The 14,944-nt window shown below is 36.5% G+C and overlaps 1 protein-coding gene across 1 annotated transcript in view; it reads right to left on the reverse strand.

Annotated features, from left to right (window-relative positions):
- Positions 1 to 4,373: 4,373 nt before the first annotated feature.
- FANCC (FA complementation group C) overlaps positions 4,374 to 14,944 on the reverse strand; it is a 58,718-nt gene continuing 48,147 nt past the window's right edge. The window contains exons 10-14 of the mRNA XM_066339843.1: positions 13,981 to 14,056; positions 13,082 to 13,163; positions 9,559 to 9,730; positions 6,549 to 6,749; positions 4,374 to 4,740 (exon numbers count right to left, since the gene is read on the reverse strand). Coding sequence (XP_066195940.1) covers positions 4,597 to 4,740; positions 6,549 to 6,749; positions 9,559 to 9,730; positions 13,082 to 13,163; positions 13,981 to 14,056 — 675 coding nt within the window. The 3' untranslated portion in view covers positions 4,374 to 4,596. The remainder of the gene's footprint in view (positions 4,741 to 6,548; positions 6,750 to 9,558; positions 9,731 to 13,081; positions 13,164 to 13,980; positions 14,057 to 14,944) is intronic.

Raw genomic sequence — 14,944 nt, forward strand, 5'->3', positions numbered from 1 at the left:
CCAGCTACCATTACAAGTTAGTTGAAAATAGAAAAGCTGAAGTCCTATTTTCGGAAAACCTATATATAGTAGAAGTTATGGCATCATTAATCAAAACAAACAGAAGCTGCTTTCTTATATGTGAAATAATAAGGAAATTTTTAACAGTAGCAGGCAAATGACATATTGTATGTTTTGTCAGCCTCAAACTCACTTATTTCATAGCCTCAAGCTATGAAATAAAATGTTAAGGAGTGAACTGTACATGCAGGCTAACTGGCAAATACTCGAGACATCTCAACAGCATTCACAACATTAATCACAAATATGTAAAAACATTATTTCTTCAAGGTGGCATCTGTGCATCTGAAAAAGTTCATGGGCCCAAGATATTTTTATTGAAAAGGATAGAGAAGAGAGGGTCATAATTTCTGAGGATCTACTTTTTTATTAAGTGAGTCTATCATCTGACATCAAAATACAGAAGAGTTATGAAAGAAGCTTTTAAACTAGTAAGAGAGGCAAAGTTTGTTAAATATAAAGATCTATTAAGGACACTATTGCTGGATTTTTTTTTCTGCTACTTGCTGATATGCAGATTATTGGAGTGTCATGAATGGAATTGTTATTTCCTAATTCTGTCAGTATTGAATATAAAAATCACAGCTAAATTTCTACAGCTGAGTTTCAAACATGTTGGGTGTTACCTTTTCTGTCATTCCCTCCTTTCACACACATGCAAGAACATGGAATGCAAACTAAAACACAATCCTTGCCTATGAACTACATCATTACAACTCAGCTAGAGCAAGCTGACATTTCAAATTTTTGTTTCAGTGGCTGCCAGCAGTCCAATGCTTATCCCTAGCTGGCTCCTGGTAGCTCAGCACACTCTAGCCATCAGAAGGATCTTGTGAGGTTTATTCCTTTCCAGCAGCCAGACAGCTGGTTAAAGGAAGATGGCCAGTGCAAGCAAGGGAAACACCTCCATGGCATTCACTAGTGATTAGACCACCTAGCAGCAAATTCCCAGAATTGGGCAGCAATTGGAATGTCTACCATGAGCATATCTTTTAAATCCAGGCAAGCATTTAAGAAAAGATTGTATCACAAGTAAGGAAAACTTGCCAGAGAAGTGGATTTCAGCAGGCCCACATCTGAACACTGCAATGAATTAAGGGCTAGTGGGATGCCTGTAGCACCACAGCATTCAGCTACAGTGGTTTGACTACTGATGTTGCCCAAGAAAACATGCTGGTTGTGTAAGAAAGCCCTTGCAGACTATGAGGAAAGCATAAAAAATTCGTGCTCTGTGTGCTTATGGAGGACCTCTCCCATAACATTCCAGGGTTTGACTTTCAAACTTGGATCTAGTAGAAAACTGCCTTTCCATATCAGAAATTATCACCTTTCTATACTGTTCTTATATCACAGGGAAAACTGTGTTTTAATGGATTATGACATTACTCATTCACAAAGAACATTAGGTACTTCATTTTGACATTAGATAATACAGCAATGAAATGGTGTAAATCTGATTTAACACTGTTTTGTTTAGTAACTGCAAGTGATTTGTGCTGGATGTTTTATCCTACACTTCCATAATGCTAATGCTTCAGGAATTTTCTGAATTGTATCCCTGCCAAGCCAAACATATACCACAGATTTCAGCTTACTGAAACAGATATTAACTCGCTCTTGTAACAGATATTAACACCTCTTGGCACTTACAATGCTGAGAGTACAGAAACTTAGTCACAAATGCTAGAAGTAATAGATTAAATGCTGTTGTTGGTCAGGTAAATTGCAGTATCTGAAAATATATGACAAAACAGAATACACTCTGCTTTGTACAGGCACTGTAGCAAGATCTCGATTAAATAAAAGCCACAGAAATTAACTTTTTTTTTTTGCCTGAAGAAAATCCACAGAAACCACCCAGCATTATGCTGCAAAGCTTGCAGAATTCAAAGCTCTAACTTAGCAGCCTTAGACTGGAAAGAAGCATAATCAACAAAGAAGTAAGTTACTGTCTGTATTCTCATTCAAAAAATGCCTTGAAACAAAACAGTTTTGTAAAGTTATCTATGTTCAGTGTACTGCTCAGAACCAGGGTGTGTGCTGCAGATAGAACACAAGGGAGCAACCTACTTGAAGTCTGATTTCAGGATTTGTTGGCTGGTTCAGCAAAAAGTACAGCCTTGAAGGCTCCAAAGAACATTTCCAGAAATCAGCAATTACAGAAGAAAAGATGCATATTGGATGGATAATGCAAAAGCCATCATATGAGAAATCTTCCATTACTCAGATCTACCAAATTGCTCTGTAGCCTTTCACGACCAAACTAAAAAAAAAGTAGCTTTAACATCCCACAAAATCACAGCTTATATCAAAGTTAGATCATAATTCAAGCATAGTGAAAGAGTAAGGAAAAAGAAATAACCAACAATTTATAACAACTGTGCTAAAAAGAGCAGGGAAAAAAAAAAAAGCCAGGACAGATGTATCTTTTTAAAGTTACAGACAGCATCAATTAAGTCCCTTCCACAGAGCCTCCTGAATCAAGCAAACCTTCCTTACTATTTAAATAATTCCACTTTTCTTAAGAAGCCAAACATAAGAAAACAAGAATGCACCAATTCACTACTAATTCTGGGTTTTTACTGCCTTCATTGTACATTTCCTTCCTGCTTGAATTGATTTATTTATGAGTATATTGTTAAAGGAAGTTAGAAGAATTTTCATGCATTTTGTCAGTGGAAAAATAAAAACACCGATAAAGAAAAGATACTTAAAAATACCCATCCAAAACCATCCTGCCATACACATCTAAATATTATACCCGTATCATTTGTATAATTAATCTGCAAGAATTAGATACTGCAATTCTTTGCTAATCTTTCTTCTACATAGTTAAAATTATATATAGGCACATTATGGAGAAAAAACAACAAAAGAGCTTCACATCCAACAACCAGATTAGACATTAAACCAAAAAAATCCAACCAAACAAAAAATCATTCTTCCTTTGGGTTAAAATTGGGTCTAAATAGAGCACTCCACATCTGTTTCCTCTAGATGAATACCTCTGAGTTTGTGATCAAAAAATAATTTAGTTTAATTCCATGCTTTTAGCTATGGTATTCAGGGAACAGAAAACTGGGTTGCTTGACTTTTTTAGATATGTGTGGCTATTAACAACAGAAAAATTGCTATGTATTTCTGAATTTTTGTTTAAAAATATTTTTTAATCAAAAAAGAGAAAAAAGCATTTTCTTTGCAGACATACATTATGTGTTTTGCTAGTTTTTCACTAGCAAACTGACTGAGAGGGCAGGTAACTTCCATAATATGACTCACTGGGAACAAAATCCTAAGAAATCAGTTAACAGCATAACAGAAAATATTTTTCCACTTCTCACAGCCAAGGGACACTAAGTACACTGTTTCTCTTTCCCCTTGCTCAAAAACAAATGCTACATTCAAGAAGCTTTATTAATTCAAGATACATGTTCTGGATTTTATATGCAAGAATAGTATTCCAAGTAGCATCTTTGAGTAGCATAGCACAAGTACTGGCATTAAAGATAAGTAATACAGGAGAACAAATTACTGAGGAAAATTAGGATGCCCTGTCCCTACTATTCTCCATGCTTATTTTTCTAGTTAAGCTAGAGACAGGTTCACAAAACTTCTTGAGAAAAATACTTTCCTAAGGGTAAAAAACATAATACATTGCTACTTGCCTATGCTCTTTGCAGGAGACAAAAAAACCTAAACAAAGATGTAAGCAAATTAGTCTGGAGACAAACATGAAGTTGCAATCTTTAAAGGAAATCCATCCCCTTGAACTAGAAAATGTCCTTATATCTCTGTTTTGCCTGCCCTCTTTTGTCTGAATAATAACCCCGTATTTCTTAAATGAATAAATAATAGCATCAGTCATAGCACACTCTTAAGTGTGCTGTACTGCAAGCAACTTTGTATCTGCAGTATTTGTTGACAAAGACGAGCTATTGGTATAGTACCTGGAGGAGAACACTGCCCTGTGAAAGCTGCAGTATTGAAAAACCCCTCGCATCTAGCAAATTAGGGAAGAGTTTCATTCTGGAAGCATTTTCAAAAAGAAGGAAAGAGTTCAGGAAACATCACTCACTGATTTCCTGAGAACACCATGAATCACTTGAGGTCATCGTTAGTTTTATAAAAGCAGAAGCACAGAACAAATCATTTTCGTAACAACTTCCCAATCAAGCAATTGCATATTACTTGCTTTTAAAAACCCACATGCGTAATTTGGGAGAAAAACTGATCTTCAGCCAGATAAACAACAAGTAGATGAGTGAACTGCTTTAAATGATGTAGGTCTCCTGTTACAAAAGGTACTCAGAACAAAATTTTCAAGTATCTTTAATATTTACAATTAGGTTTCAAAATACTAACATTTCCAAACAACAGATTATTTTTCAATATAGATGAGGGAATGTAAATCAGCAGCTATCGCTTATATAGGTATCTTTCTGCCCTTGGTAACCAGGAGTGCCAGATGCTAATGGAAGTCTGATGCCTGGATAAAAATCTGATTAGTTGGGTTGATAAACAGATAACATTAGAACTCTAAACTTTCAGTGTAAGTTTTTGAAGAAGTTCATACAGCAGCTTCACAGTCCTTTGGCTTTTTTCTCCACTATGGTTAAATCTGTATGCAGTACGGATAAGAAGGTTATAAACTTCTTTGCTTGTATCAGTTGTCTTAGTAATCTGAAAAGAAACACAGAAGTAAATTAGGAAATTACGTTGCTAAATATTAAGAATTCTTCAAAATACTTGCAAGAAAACCAGATTTTTCCTTCACCACTGAATATGTGAGAACCAACTTCTGCCCGAGGGATCCCTTTCCATACATCCCAGTGGAGCCCAGCAATTTTGACATTGCTGTTGTCTCAAATTTAAGTGAAACAAATCAAGAGGCCCAGAAAGTTTTTAAAGGAAACATAAATGGAAAGACAGTATAACCATTTGTAAGTAATTGCCATAGAAAAGAACTAAAAGCACATGAAGGTTGTTCTGCGTGTATCTGGAGAGAATTCAATTCTGTCAAGCTTTCAAAAGTAAAAATAAACACCTCTCCAAAAGATGGTAAAAACCAGGAAAAGACTGTAAGTTGAAATTTTTGCATATCAGGAGGGACTTGACTCCTCATTATCTGTGTTAAACCCTAAGTTTACAGTGCTAAAAAGAACCACAGCCATGCATACCAAATCAGTTCCATACCATTCTGCCTTTTATATATTGTCTCTAGTCCTTTTTAAATCACATGGAGAGCCTAGCTACAAATTAGTGATTACACAGATACTGTCAAAATTCATCAGACTGATAAACTAACAAACTGGCCTACAACAGCTCATAACCACTCTGCTTGGCAAATACTCAGAGTTTTGAAAGTTAGTTATATTGCTATCCATAAAGAAGCAGAAGATTGCCTTTGGTCCTCCTGGAAGGATTTAAAGTAGCAGGTTAGTATATTACAGCTCAACAGCTACACTCTCTTCATGACGAGAAACTAGAAATAGCAGTCTGTAAAAATATATACAACCTCCCCCTAACTTTATCATTACATTCTTATATTGAGAAGAAAATTGATAATTTGTGAACTTGCACCCTAGGATGGGAGAAATACCTTAGCCCTTCTTAAAGAGAAAAATGTTATGTCTTTTTAATCAGCAGCTGTGTCACAGAATCAGATGCCTTACACATGCCATACACTCTATACAGGTCTATACCTAAGACCACACTGCTGCTGAATGGAAAAAGTTTTGAAAGTATTAAAACTACACACTTGCCCTAGACCTGCTTGCATAGGGGGCATGCGCTTCTTACAAGAATATGCTCTGATAGTCAGGAATGGATTTCTAATCCTACACTGTTTATCTTAAGAGACAGAAAAACATTTTGTAGTTTGCACCAATATACCTGAAGGCTGTCATCACCAACAGGAAGATACTATGGCATTCCAGCCTTTTACTCCCCTTCATCTTTTTTACACCCTAAGAGACATTGTCTTAGCTCTTCGTTCTCTCCTTCGCTCAGTTACCACACTGTTCCCTCACAGGCTTTGCCAATGCACCAAGCCTCTGCCACATCAATGCTCAGACTTAGTCACCAGCTGTTCCACCCAACTGAAAACAGCGAGAAGAGAATTCCATTATGTCTGCAGTAGCTGGATAACTTAGGGAGTGACTTCTATGGGAAAATCCAAATTTTTGCAAGTGGTATCAATACCACATGTAAATGAACTCTAAGTATCCCTTAACTGCAAGCTATTACTTCAACTGTTTCTGCATCTCTGTAGTGACGACAGCAACCCTGGTCAGAGAGATCAAGAAGTGAATGGAAAGTATTTTGATTGTAGCTGAAATAGATACCCAGCATATTAGATATGGCTGTTGTAGTCACAGTCTCCTTTAATTCTCTTGCTAAATGTTTTCTTTATTAAGAGGTAGAAACTTAAAAATAGTAAAATAAGTATGTATTTAAGTCAACCTGAAGAAAAAAGAGGAAACACTTACGTGGTAAATACACTCCTGGGCAAACTTATGTCCACAAGGTGAAAAGAGCAAAAAGTTGGTCAGAAGGTGTGTTGCAAGACGCTGGTTACAACGCTGCTCAATACCTGTTACCCTGTGTATAGCACCCTCCAGGTCCTTGAGAGAAAGGTCTGAATGGCTGAACAGCATCATTAGATGATTGTAGACTGCTTCAGCTTCTACCTGTAGGAAACAATTTCAAAGAATGCAGGATCAGAGAAGAGTAAAGGTCAAATCTATGGTATTTTACTTTGGATTTATTCACCAAAAGAAAACTGAATCCTTGGAGAAACAACTCAGACATGAAAAAAGTTTGAATGTAAACAGCAGGAAAACCAGGGAAGGAAGGGCTGTAACACATTTCTTTTACACTGAGTCACACACACAAAGGTGGACAGAATGGACTTTTTTTTTCCTTTGGTCTTACAAATGAAAGCAACAGGGCAATGAGCCAGGATTTTACCTTTTTAAATAATATAAGGAAATTGAGAAAGTCCCTCAGAAGAACATGGTCCAATTTTTGCATTGTGGGAAAAGAACAAAGGCTCCTCAAGGGCTCATTTCAGTATTACTGCTGTAAATCAGTTACATCCCCATGCAGCCTGACTATGGCTGATAAAATGTTCTGGTAAGAATGTGCATTTTAACTTCTTCCTGTGTTGTTCATATCTTATGTTTTTATGTTGTGAGTTAGACAATAAAACCTAACTTTTACTGAGGGTAGGAAACAAGATTTTGGCACTTCTAGAAAAAGAACTAAAAGCAACTACTGCAAAAAAATCCTAATAATAATTCTGTTCACTGTATTAAAAATTAACTGACAAATCTTGTATTCAGAATGCAAATGAGTATCAGCTGAAACAACAGAAAAATTGCATACCCAAAGGAAAAAACACTGCAGACCCAAAGGAAAAGAACACCTGTTTCTCGAGGATATTCATTGGGACAATTTTTTTTCATTTATCTGATGCTGACCTACCCTTTTAACAATTTTACACAATATAGTCAGAAAAAGCTACTATTCTTGCATTAAGTCCATAACTACATGTGATGCACAAATGATACTAGGATCTACATAAAGGTAACCAGAATTCCTCATGATTCTTTACTCCTCTGTGCATCAGATGAGACAGAGACTGCAGATGGAGTGTAGCTGGTCCTGCTCCAAGACGTCATGTACCCTAGAAATCTCATTCTTAGTGCAAATCATCAAGTTTTGCTCCTTCAGTGTTTTAGATTCTAAAGTTATGAAAAGAGTGCAACAAAGGAATATATATAGAGGAGCAGAATATTTAGTCCTGCTCCTATAGGTGAACTCTAGTGAACAGCAAAAATAGTATTTTTTTCTTTAAATAACTTAAACCCTTTTTATCACACTCTGGTTAATATGAAAGTGTTACCTAAAGTACAGAGCAGAAAGACAAAAGCTTGTATCATGACTGCACACCTTTCCACACAAAAAATAATGCTGAACAAAAAGTACTCCAGGTTGACATCTGTCAGAAGTTCCCACATCATGGTTCCTTAACTAGTGGAAGGTGCTGGGTTTGAGGTGAAAACCACTTCATTTGAAAGAGTTGAGAGCTAATCTGCCAACAGACAAATAAAAAACCTAAATAAAAAACAACTAACTAAAGGCAGAAGCTTTGCAAGAAGTGTGGGAATGCTTCTGAAGTCACCTGACCTGCACAAAAAAGTCTCAGCTCAAATAACTAAGAAAAGAATGATAATGAACTGAAATATCAGACCTCTGGGGAAAGATGAGTCACTGTGTGGGTTGTCAGTAGAAAATCTTTTGTCTAGAGACAAAGTTTATCTTGTGTTATGACTGAATAACAAACTAATGGAATAGACAACACACAGGGAGATGATTTTATATATGGGACAAAGAGATTTCATTCTGTGGAATTAGAACAGTATTCCATATATTGATCTGCACCTGTAGTGCAATAGTTTAATTCACTCTTGTTTATTGCTCACATATTGCCTACTTTCCCAAAACTACATGCTAAAAACAACCCTGATTTCTTTATTTCACCATAGCTCTAACTAACTCTGCTCAGCCAATATCCCATTTCCTGCTCCTAGACTACAAGAAATTGAAGGTAAAAAAAAACTTTGTAAGTGATTGGGATGTGATCTTGCATTTGCAGTGCCATCTGGAGAGCAGGAGTGGAAGGAAAGAAAATGTAATATTGCATTATGCACTATTGTACATGGATCATTAGACGTAAATTTAAAGCATGATTTTTACTACTGTGGTGTAGAGTGCTGCATTTTTAAACCCACCAGAATCCGTTTTCAAATTAAGGAAAATTAGACAAGTTGCAGCCTTTTGAATTGGGGTTTTGTGGATCCAATTGCTTGGGCTAGTTCAGATTTAAATAACAGGTTTAAATTAAAGGCTTTCAAGTATTTGCTTGCATACACAGATGCACAGCATTCTTCATGCAGTACACTGTGTAAGGTTAGAACACTAATCCTTTTGTTACCAACCCAGCATATGGTATTATCACATATTTATTACAGCATCATTATGCCAAGAACTAGAGAGAAATCAGAATAGATGGGCAAGGTTAGTACTCAAGGCCGTGTTTGACAAGTATCCTCATGGTTTCAGCTGCTGTGATTTCTCTTGTTTCCTTCTCATAAGATGCCATAACATGGGCATGCTGAATTCTGCCACACTGATTTAAAAAAATACCATAACTGTGCTATTTTTATTTATGATTAAAACCACCCTGGTTATCCAAAAGAAAGCCAAGAGGATGCTAATCTATATCACATACTTAAAAAGGAGGAAAAAGTTTTTCTAAATGTAAAAAAACAGAAAAAAAAAAACCCCAACTTTAAAATTCTTCACTGCAACACAATTCCCAGAGACTTTGTAAAGGCCTTTCATTTTTCTGATGTGCACTATTTGTTTTACAGCAGTAAGATATAATCAGACTATTGACTGCTTATTGCCACTTGCTATTGCTACATTACCCACCATTGTTTGAGTCCTTTGTTGATTTTCATTCTTAGGACAGTAGTAAAATGCCAGCAGCCACAGCACAGCATCTGGTTCTACAACAGCCTTCAGTAATTGTTCTGCTGCAATATCCAGCCACTCTCCAAAACAAGCAACCAAAAACCAGATTTCAAAGAGGCCAGTAAGAGAACTGGAAAACAACACAGATAAAACTAGGTATTTCTCATTATTTAATATTTTTAATTGCATTAAATTAACTACAAAGGGTGCTGACAGTTAACTTCAAAAATCTTTAAACTACTCTTCAAGAGGGTATACCTTACCTGCTAATCATACAGCCATTTACTACTTAGTCTATTATCTGAAATCACAACCAAACAACATACACCCAGTACTACTACAGATTAACTTTGACAGTACAACAGACTATCATTAATATCAGCTTCCAAAAAACTGACAAAATACTATGTATGAAAAGATATATATTAAAATTCATCCCTACTGTTTATACTTTTCAGCTGCAGGATTTCCAAAACTTTAAATCATATCTCAAATATAACACTCTAACATACTGTTGCCTTTCATTTTCTTTATGTTGCTTTCCAGAGTTATTTTCTGCTTTTTGGTAATTCATGAAGTGCATCTTTTTTGGTAATTTGGTAATGAGGAATTACATTAAGATGAACTAAACATAAAGTTTAAAGTATATTTTAAGGTATATCTCTTGACTGTAAAAATTCATGTCTTCTTAAATGAAGATTTTGAAGGTGTTTACAAAAGAATTATTGCTCTAAGAAAGGACCAACCACCATACTCATCTCCACACTTTCTCATGTGCATTCCTCTAAAGTCAGAGAAGACTGAAGAAAAGAGATGCAAACTAATGGTAGGTGTCACAGAAGCAAAAAGTTAAACTAAGCATGGAAGGACAAACAGAAGGACAGCTAGATTAGGATTAAGAACTAGGAACAATTATTCCTAATAAATCTGGCAAAACTTGAAAGAATTAGATGGTTTTCTTATGTTTTACTCCTGGGGACTCAAAAAGCTGCTGTGCTACCTTTGCAAGGAAACTACAAGATATCTTAGAAATTCCAGACGTTGATGTTACCATCACCTGGAAGACTTTCTACCATTACAGTGCCTGCTTTGGAGTCATGTATCCTCCACTTCTGTCTGCTCTGCTGTTTCTGCCTGCTCTGTAGTGGCACCTATGCTCCATCACTGTTGCAAAAAGTGGCCCTTCACTTTTTTTGGGATTTTCCCCAGAAAATGTCCGTAAGTTCATTAACTGATTTCTGGTTTAAAATGTTATATAACATTCACTGTTCACTGAGAGTACTACATATAATAATAAGTCTCAGCAAATAACAATCTGTTGATTAGAAGGACAAAGAAAGCACTTTGCTGTAAGATTCAGATTTGGTATAAAATAAAACCCCTGAAAACCAACCTATATAAAAAGAGAGCTCTGAGAACCAACAGGATATGCTGTGTAACAGTATTTTTTCTCCTCTGTAAAACTTACTAAGTCAAAAGAATACAGAATCAGGAATAAAGCAATAGAAGAAAACAGAATATTGTTTCTTCATGGATATTAGTATTTAAAACATGTTAGATCCATTTTCTTTCTAACTGGGATGGGCTTGGTAGAAAACATAATGGTTGTAGGAATTCTAAAGGAAGTAAGAGTGTATTCTGGCAAGTACAATACTGTTCAAACTAGTGTACTAGTTAAAATAAGGGGGGAAAAAGACTATATATATGAACCAGGAAAGGGCTGGGCAACAAAAGAACAGACATAATCATATTATTGTAATGCATTATGATGGATATTTGTTTTATTTATTTGTTCTAAGCTTGAGTTATGTGTTTCTTTAAGAAGTCAGGGTCAGCTATGGGTCACACTCCAAGGGCAGAAAGGTTTGACACACTCCAGGGATGAACAGGCGAGCACTGAACTGCAGCTCATACAGAAAGTGAGAAGCTACCACCAGACAGCCTGGCCTCAGAGGGAACAAGAAAAAGCTTTTTTCTGCCACTCAGCAACAAAAAAAGTCCCCATGAGTTAACTGAAACCAAGCATGGTTGCATGTATCTTTGTTCCAGTACCCAGGGGGAAAGCTGGGATAGAGTGGCTGGACAGCAGCCAGGCAGAAACGGACCGGAGGGTACCGGTTAAAGGCAGACTGAAAACAAGCCACTGAGTGCCTAGGTGGCCAAGAAGGCCCGTGGCATCCTGGCCTACATCAGCAACAGGACCAGGGCAGTGATTGTTCCCTGTGGGCACTGGTGAGGCTACACTTTGACTGCTGTACCCAGTTCTTCCCTCAGTTTAGGAAAGATAGTGAGATGCTGGAGCGAGTCCAGAGAAGCGCAGTGGAGCTGGTGAAGGGTCTGGAGCAAAAGTCCCGTGAGGAGCAGCTGAGGGAGCTGGGGGTGTTTAGCCTGGAGGAGGCTCAGAGGAGACTTTATTGCTCTCCACAACAACCAGACAGGAGGGTGCAGCCAGGTGAGGGTTGGTCCCTTCTTACAGGCACCAGTGACAATTTAAGTGGACACAGGCTTAAGCTGCATCAGGGGAGGTTTAGGTTGGACATTAGGAAGGAGCCCTTCACAGAAAGAGTAATCAGACTTTGGAATGTGCTGCCCAGGGAGGCAGTGGAGTCAGTGTGCCTGGATATGTTTAAAATACCTGATGTGGCACCGGGTGGTGACTAGGTGGTGTTAGGTCATAGGTTGGACTTGATCATCTCAAAGGTTTTTTCCACCCTAGGTGATTCTGTGATTCTATGATCTTGTTTTGGAAGTCTAGCTAGCCTTCGTGTTCTATGTTTCTTTGGATATATTTCAAGTTCAAAATCAAAATTAGTTTGGTTTCCTTGAATTTAAAAGCTGTTCAACATTCTTTGGATAGCTAACTCTCAGAGCAGACCTAGGCAAACTTGTATCCAAGCTCTATACAAGTCAGGTCTCATCACACTCCTTATAAGAAAGAAGAACAAGGCAGCAGCAGATAGAGATATATGCTTTTTCATTCTTCTCATATAGTCCCAGAACATCCCTTACCAAAGCGTAATTCATGTAGACAAACCAACCCCAAGGGCAGCAGGTCAGAAACATGCAGTGACAGGCCAAAGATTAATTCAACAAAAATGATACTGCAGTCTGGCAGTCATGTATTTATGAAAATAAGGAAGTCTGCAGTTTAGATGTTTGTACAAGCCTGCAGAAAGCCAAGTACCTTCACAAAACAGGGTTTAAAGTTTGGAGGGAGAAATGGGAGAATAGACAAGTATGCATTTCCATGCAGCTAGATATCTGTTGGAAGGAATGACAAGATTTTGTTTCCTCAGAGGCTTACTGGTCAGGAAGATGTATAAAGCTCAGGTTCAGTAAGTAATCCAAGTCCTACCCTTAAAAATAAATTCCAGCTTAGAGAATAATAAGACTATGATGAAATGCAACCACTGAAGACTTCAAATGACATGACCTTTCACAAACATGCAAAGGACGAAAAGTTTGAAGATATACTGCTTACCTAATGTTTGTATCTTCTACCAGTGCTTTGACCATATCTGAAATGTGTTTCAAGTGTTGAGACCAATATGCAGTTGGGAGCTCTAAGGATGAAGGATGAAAACAAAACTCCTAAAATCATAGCCTGTACACTAGAATGTAACATTGAAGCATTAAGGTAACTGTAAGATTTCTCCAAATTGATTCAGTTATCACAAAGTATTTAAAATTTCATTTTAAGATTTCCCAATTTTCAACGAAACCTATTACTGTGTTTCATACAACAATTAATTGATAAAGCTAATAATAGAAAGCACATCTAGGAATATTGAAATGAGGCTGATGTTTCTTTGCTACCTCAGTATTAATATATAATCAGTGCCATAGCATTCTCAGAGGCTCTTGTACTGAGCTTTAATTATTGTTCATAAAAAATCACACCAAATTGAATAGTGGTTTCTTGATTTTTATGAATAGGCAACCTGAAAAAAAAATTGGGGTTGCAATCTAAAATATCAGAATTCAAGCAGCACAAAGAAACAGAGAGCCTGTTTCTTGTAAAATATATATTAATTTTTCCATAATGACAATTACTGATATTACAACATAAGAAGATTGCAGTATTTTTACAATCTGTAATGTGGCTTCATTCCTATGTAATTATGTATTCTTTCTTTGTTATTCACTTCTGATTTAGTTTTCTTTACAGTTACAGCTTATTACAGTTACAGCTTATATTACATAAGAATCAGATGTTCCTGCAGAAAAAGACATTTAAAGAATATTATTAAAATTGCTAAATAATACACACCCTAATAAGAAAATAGTAAAAAGTTATCTCTATCCTTTCTTAAGTTATTTTAAGACATATACAGACCATGCAGATTCATAATACCGCAAATACTCCATGAAAAAACTTACCAAAAGGATGTCTGATTAAAGCTCTAACAAGAGGCTGGTGATGGTACAAGAAGTAGGCCTTCAGCGGAAATTTATGCTAAGATACAAAGTTATTATTTTAGGAGGTTTCTGGTCAGTCTTCAAAACAAACCCACAGTGAATATGGCAGTAATTAACAACACAGATTGAAGCAAGCAAACTGATAATTAACTCTTCAGTTAATTTTAGGATTTTGCATACAATAGGGATATTTAGGAAATGCCTGCTTATGGAAAGTAATTATTTATAGATTTTAAAAGCAGATGCATCAAAAAAGAGCATGAAGAAAATGATGTTGCTAGTCTTAGTGTTTTTCCCTGTAATCACATAAGTTTTCACTCTTAATATGCAGAGTTTAAAAGAGACAGTAGTTTAATTTCATTTTCCACTGTAAACAGATTCACAGATGATATTAAACTAAGAACTATTAACATCTGAAAATCTTCACTAGCACCACAAATCTAAAGAAAATCTGCTAGTTCAAAACATATCCCAACAGTGATCTCAGTATACCCATTCTTGAATTTCTCCTTCAATGACTACAGAAATGGGGCATTTTCCTAAGTATGTTTAAACCCCATGTTCCATTTATACTGTTTTCAGTCTCCAAAAACATGGAAGAAAAAGCCTATCCTAAACCCAGTAGCACAGTTGTTTCCCACTCTTCGACCTTTTTTCTGTCAAACTTTTTTCTCTCTGAATGGTCTACAAAGTTACTATAAAAGACAGCTATTTCTGACAGCTGCCACACTGCAACAGAATCACTCTCCTATTACGCAAACCTGTGAACTGCCAGACACAGCACAGTTCTTTCACAGATTTTATGGATGCACATTTGCCTAGAGTTTCTTGAATACTGTCTATAAATTCCAAAGGTTCCAGTGACCAGGCAGAACCCACTTCATCTTCTGTCATTAATGTTTTTACCATTCTTCTGCTTAATGCT

This window comes from Sylvia atricapilla, chromosome Z (assembly GCF_009819655.1).
Source record: "Sylvia atricapilla isolate bSylAtr1 chromosome Z, bSylAtr1.pri, whole genome shotgun sequence".
In the NCBI taxonomy this organism is placed as follows: domain Eukaryota; kingdom Metazoa; phylum Chordata; class Aves; order Passeriformes; family Sylviidae; genus Sylvia; species Sylvia atricapilla.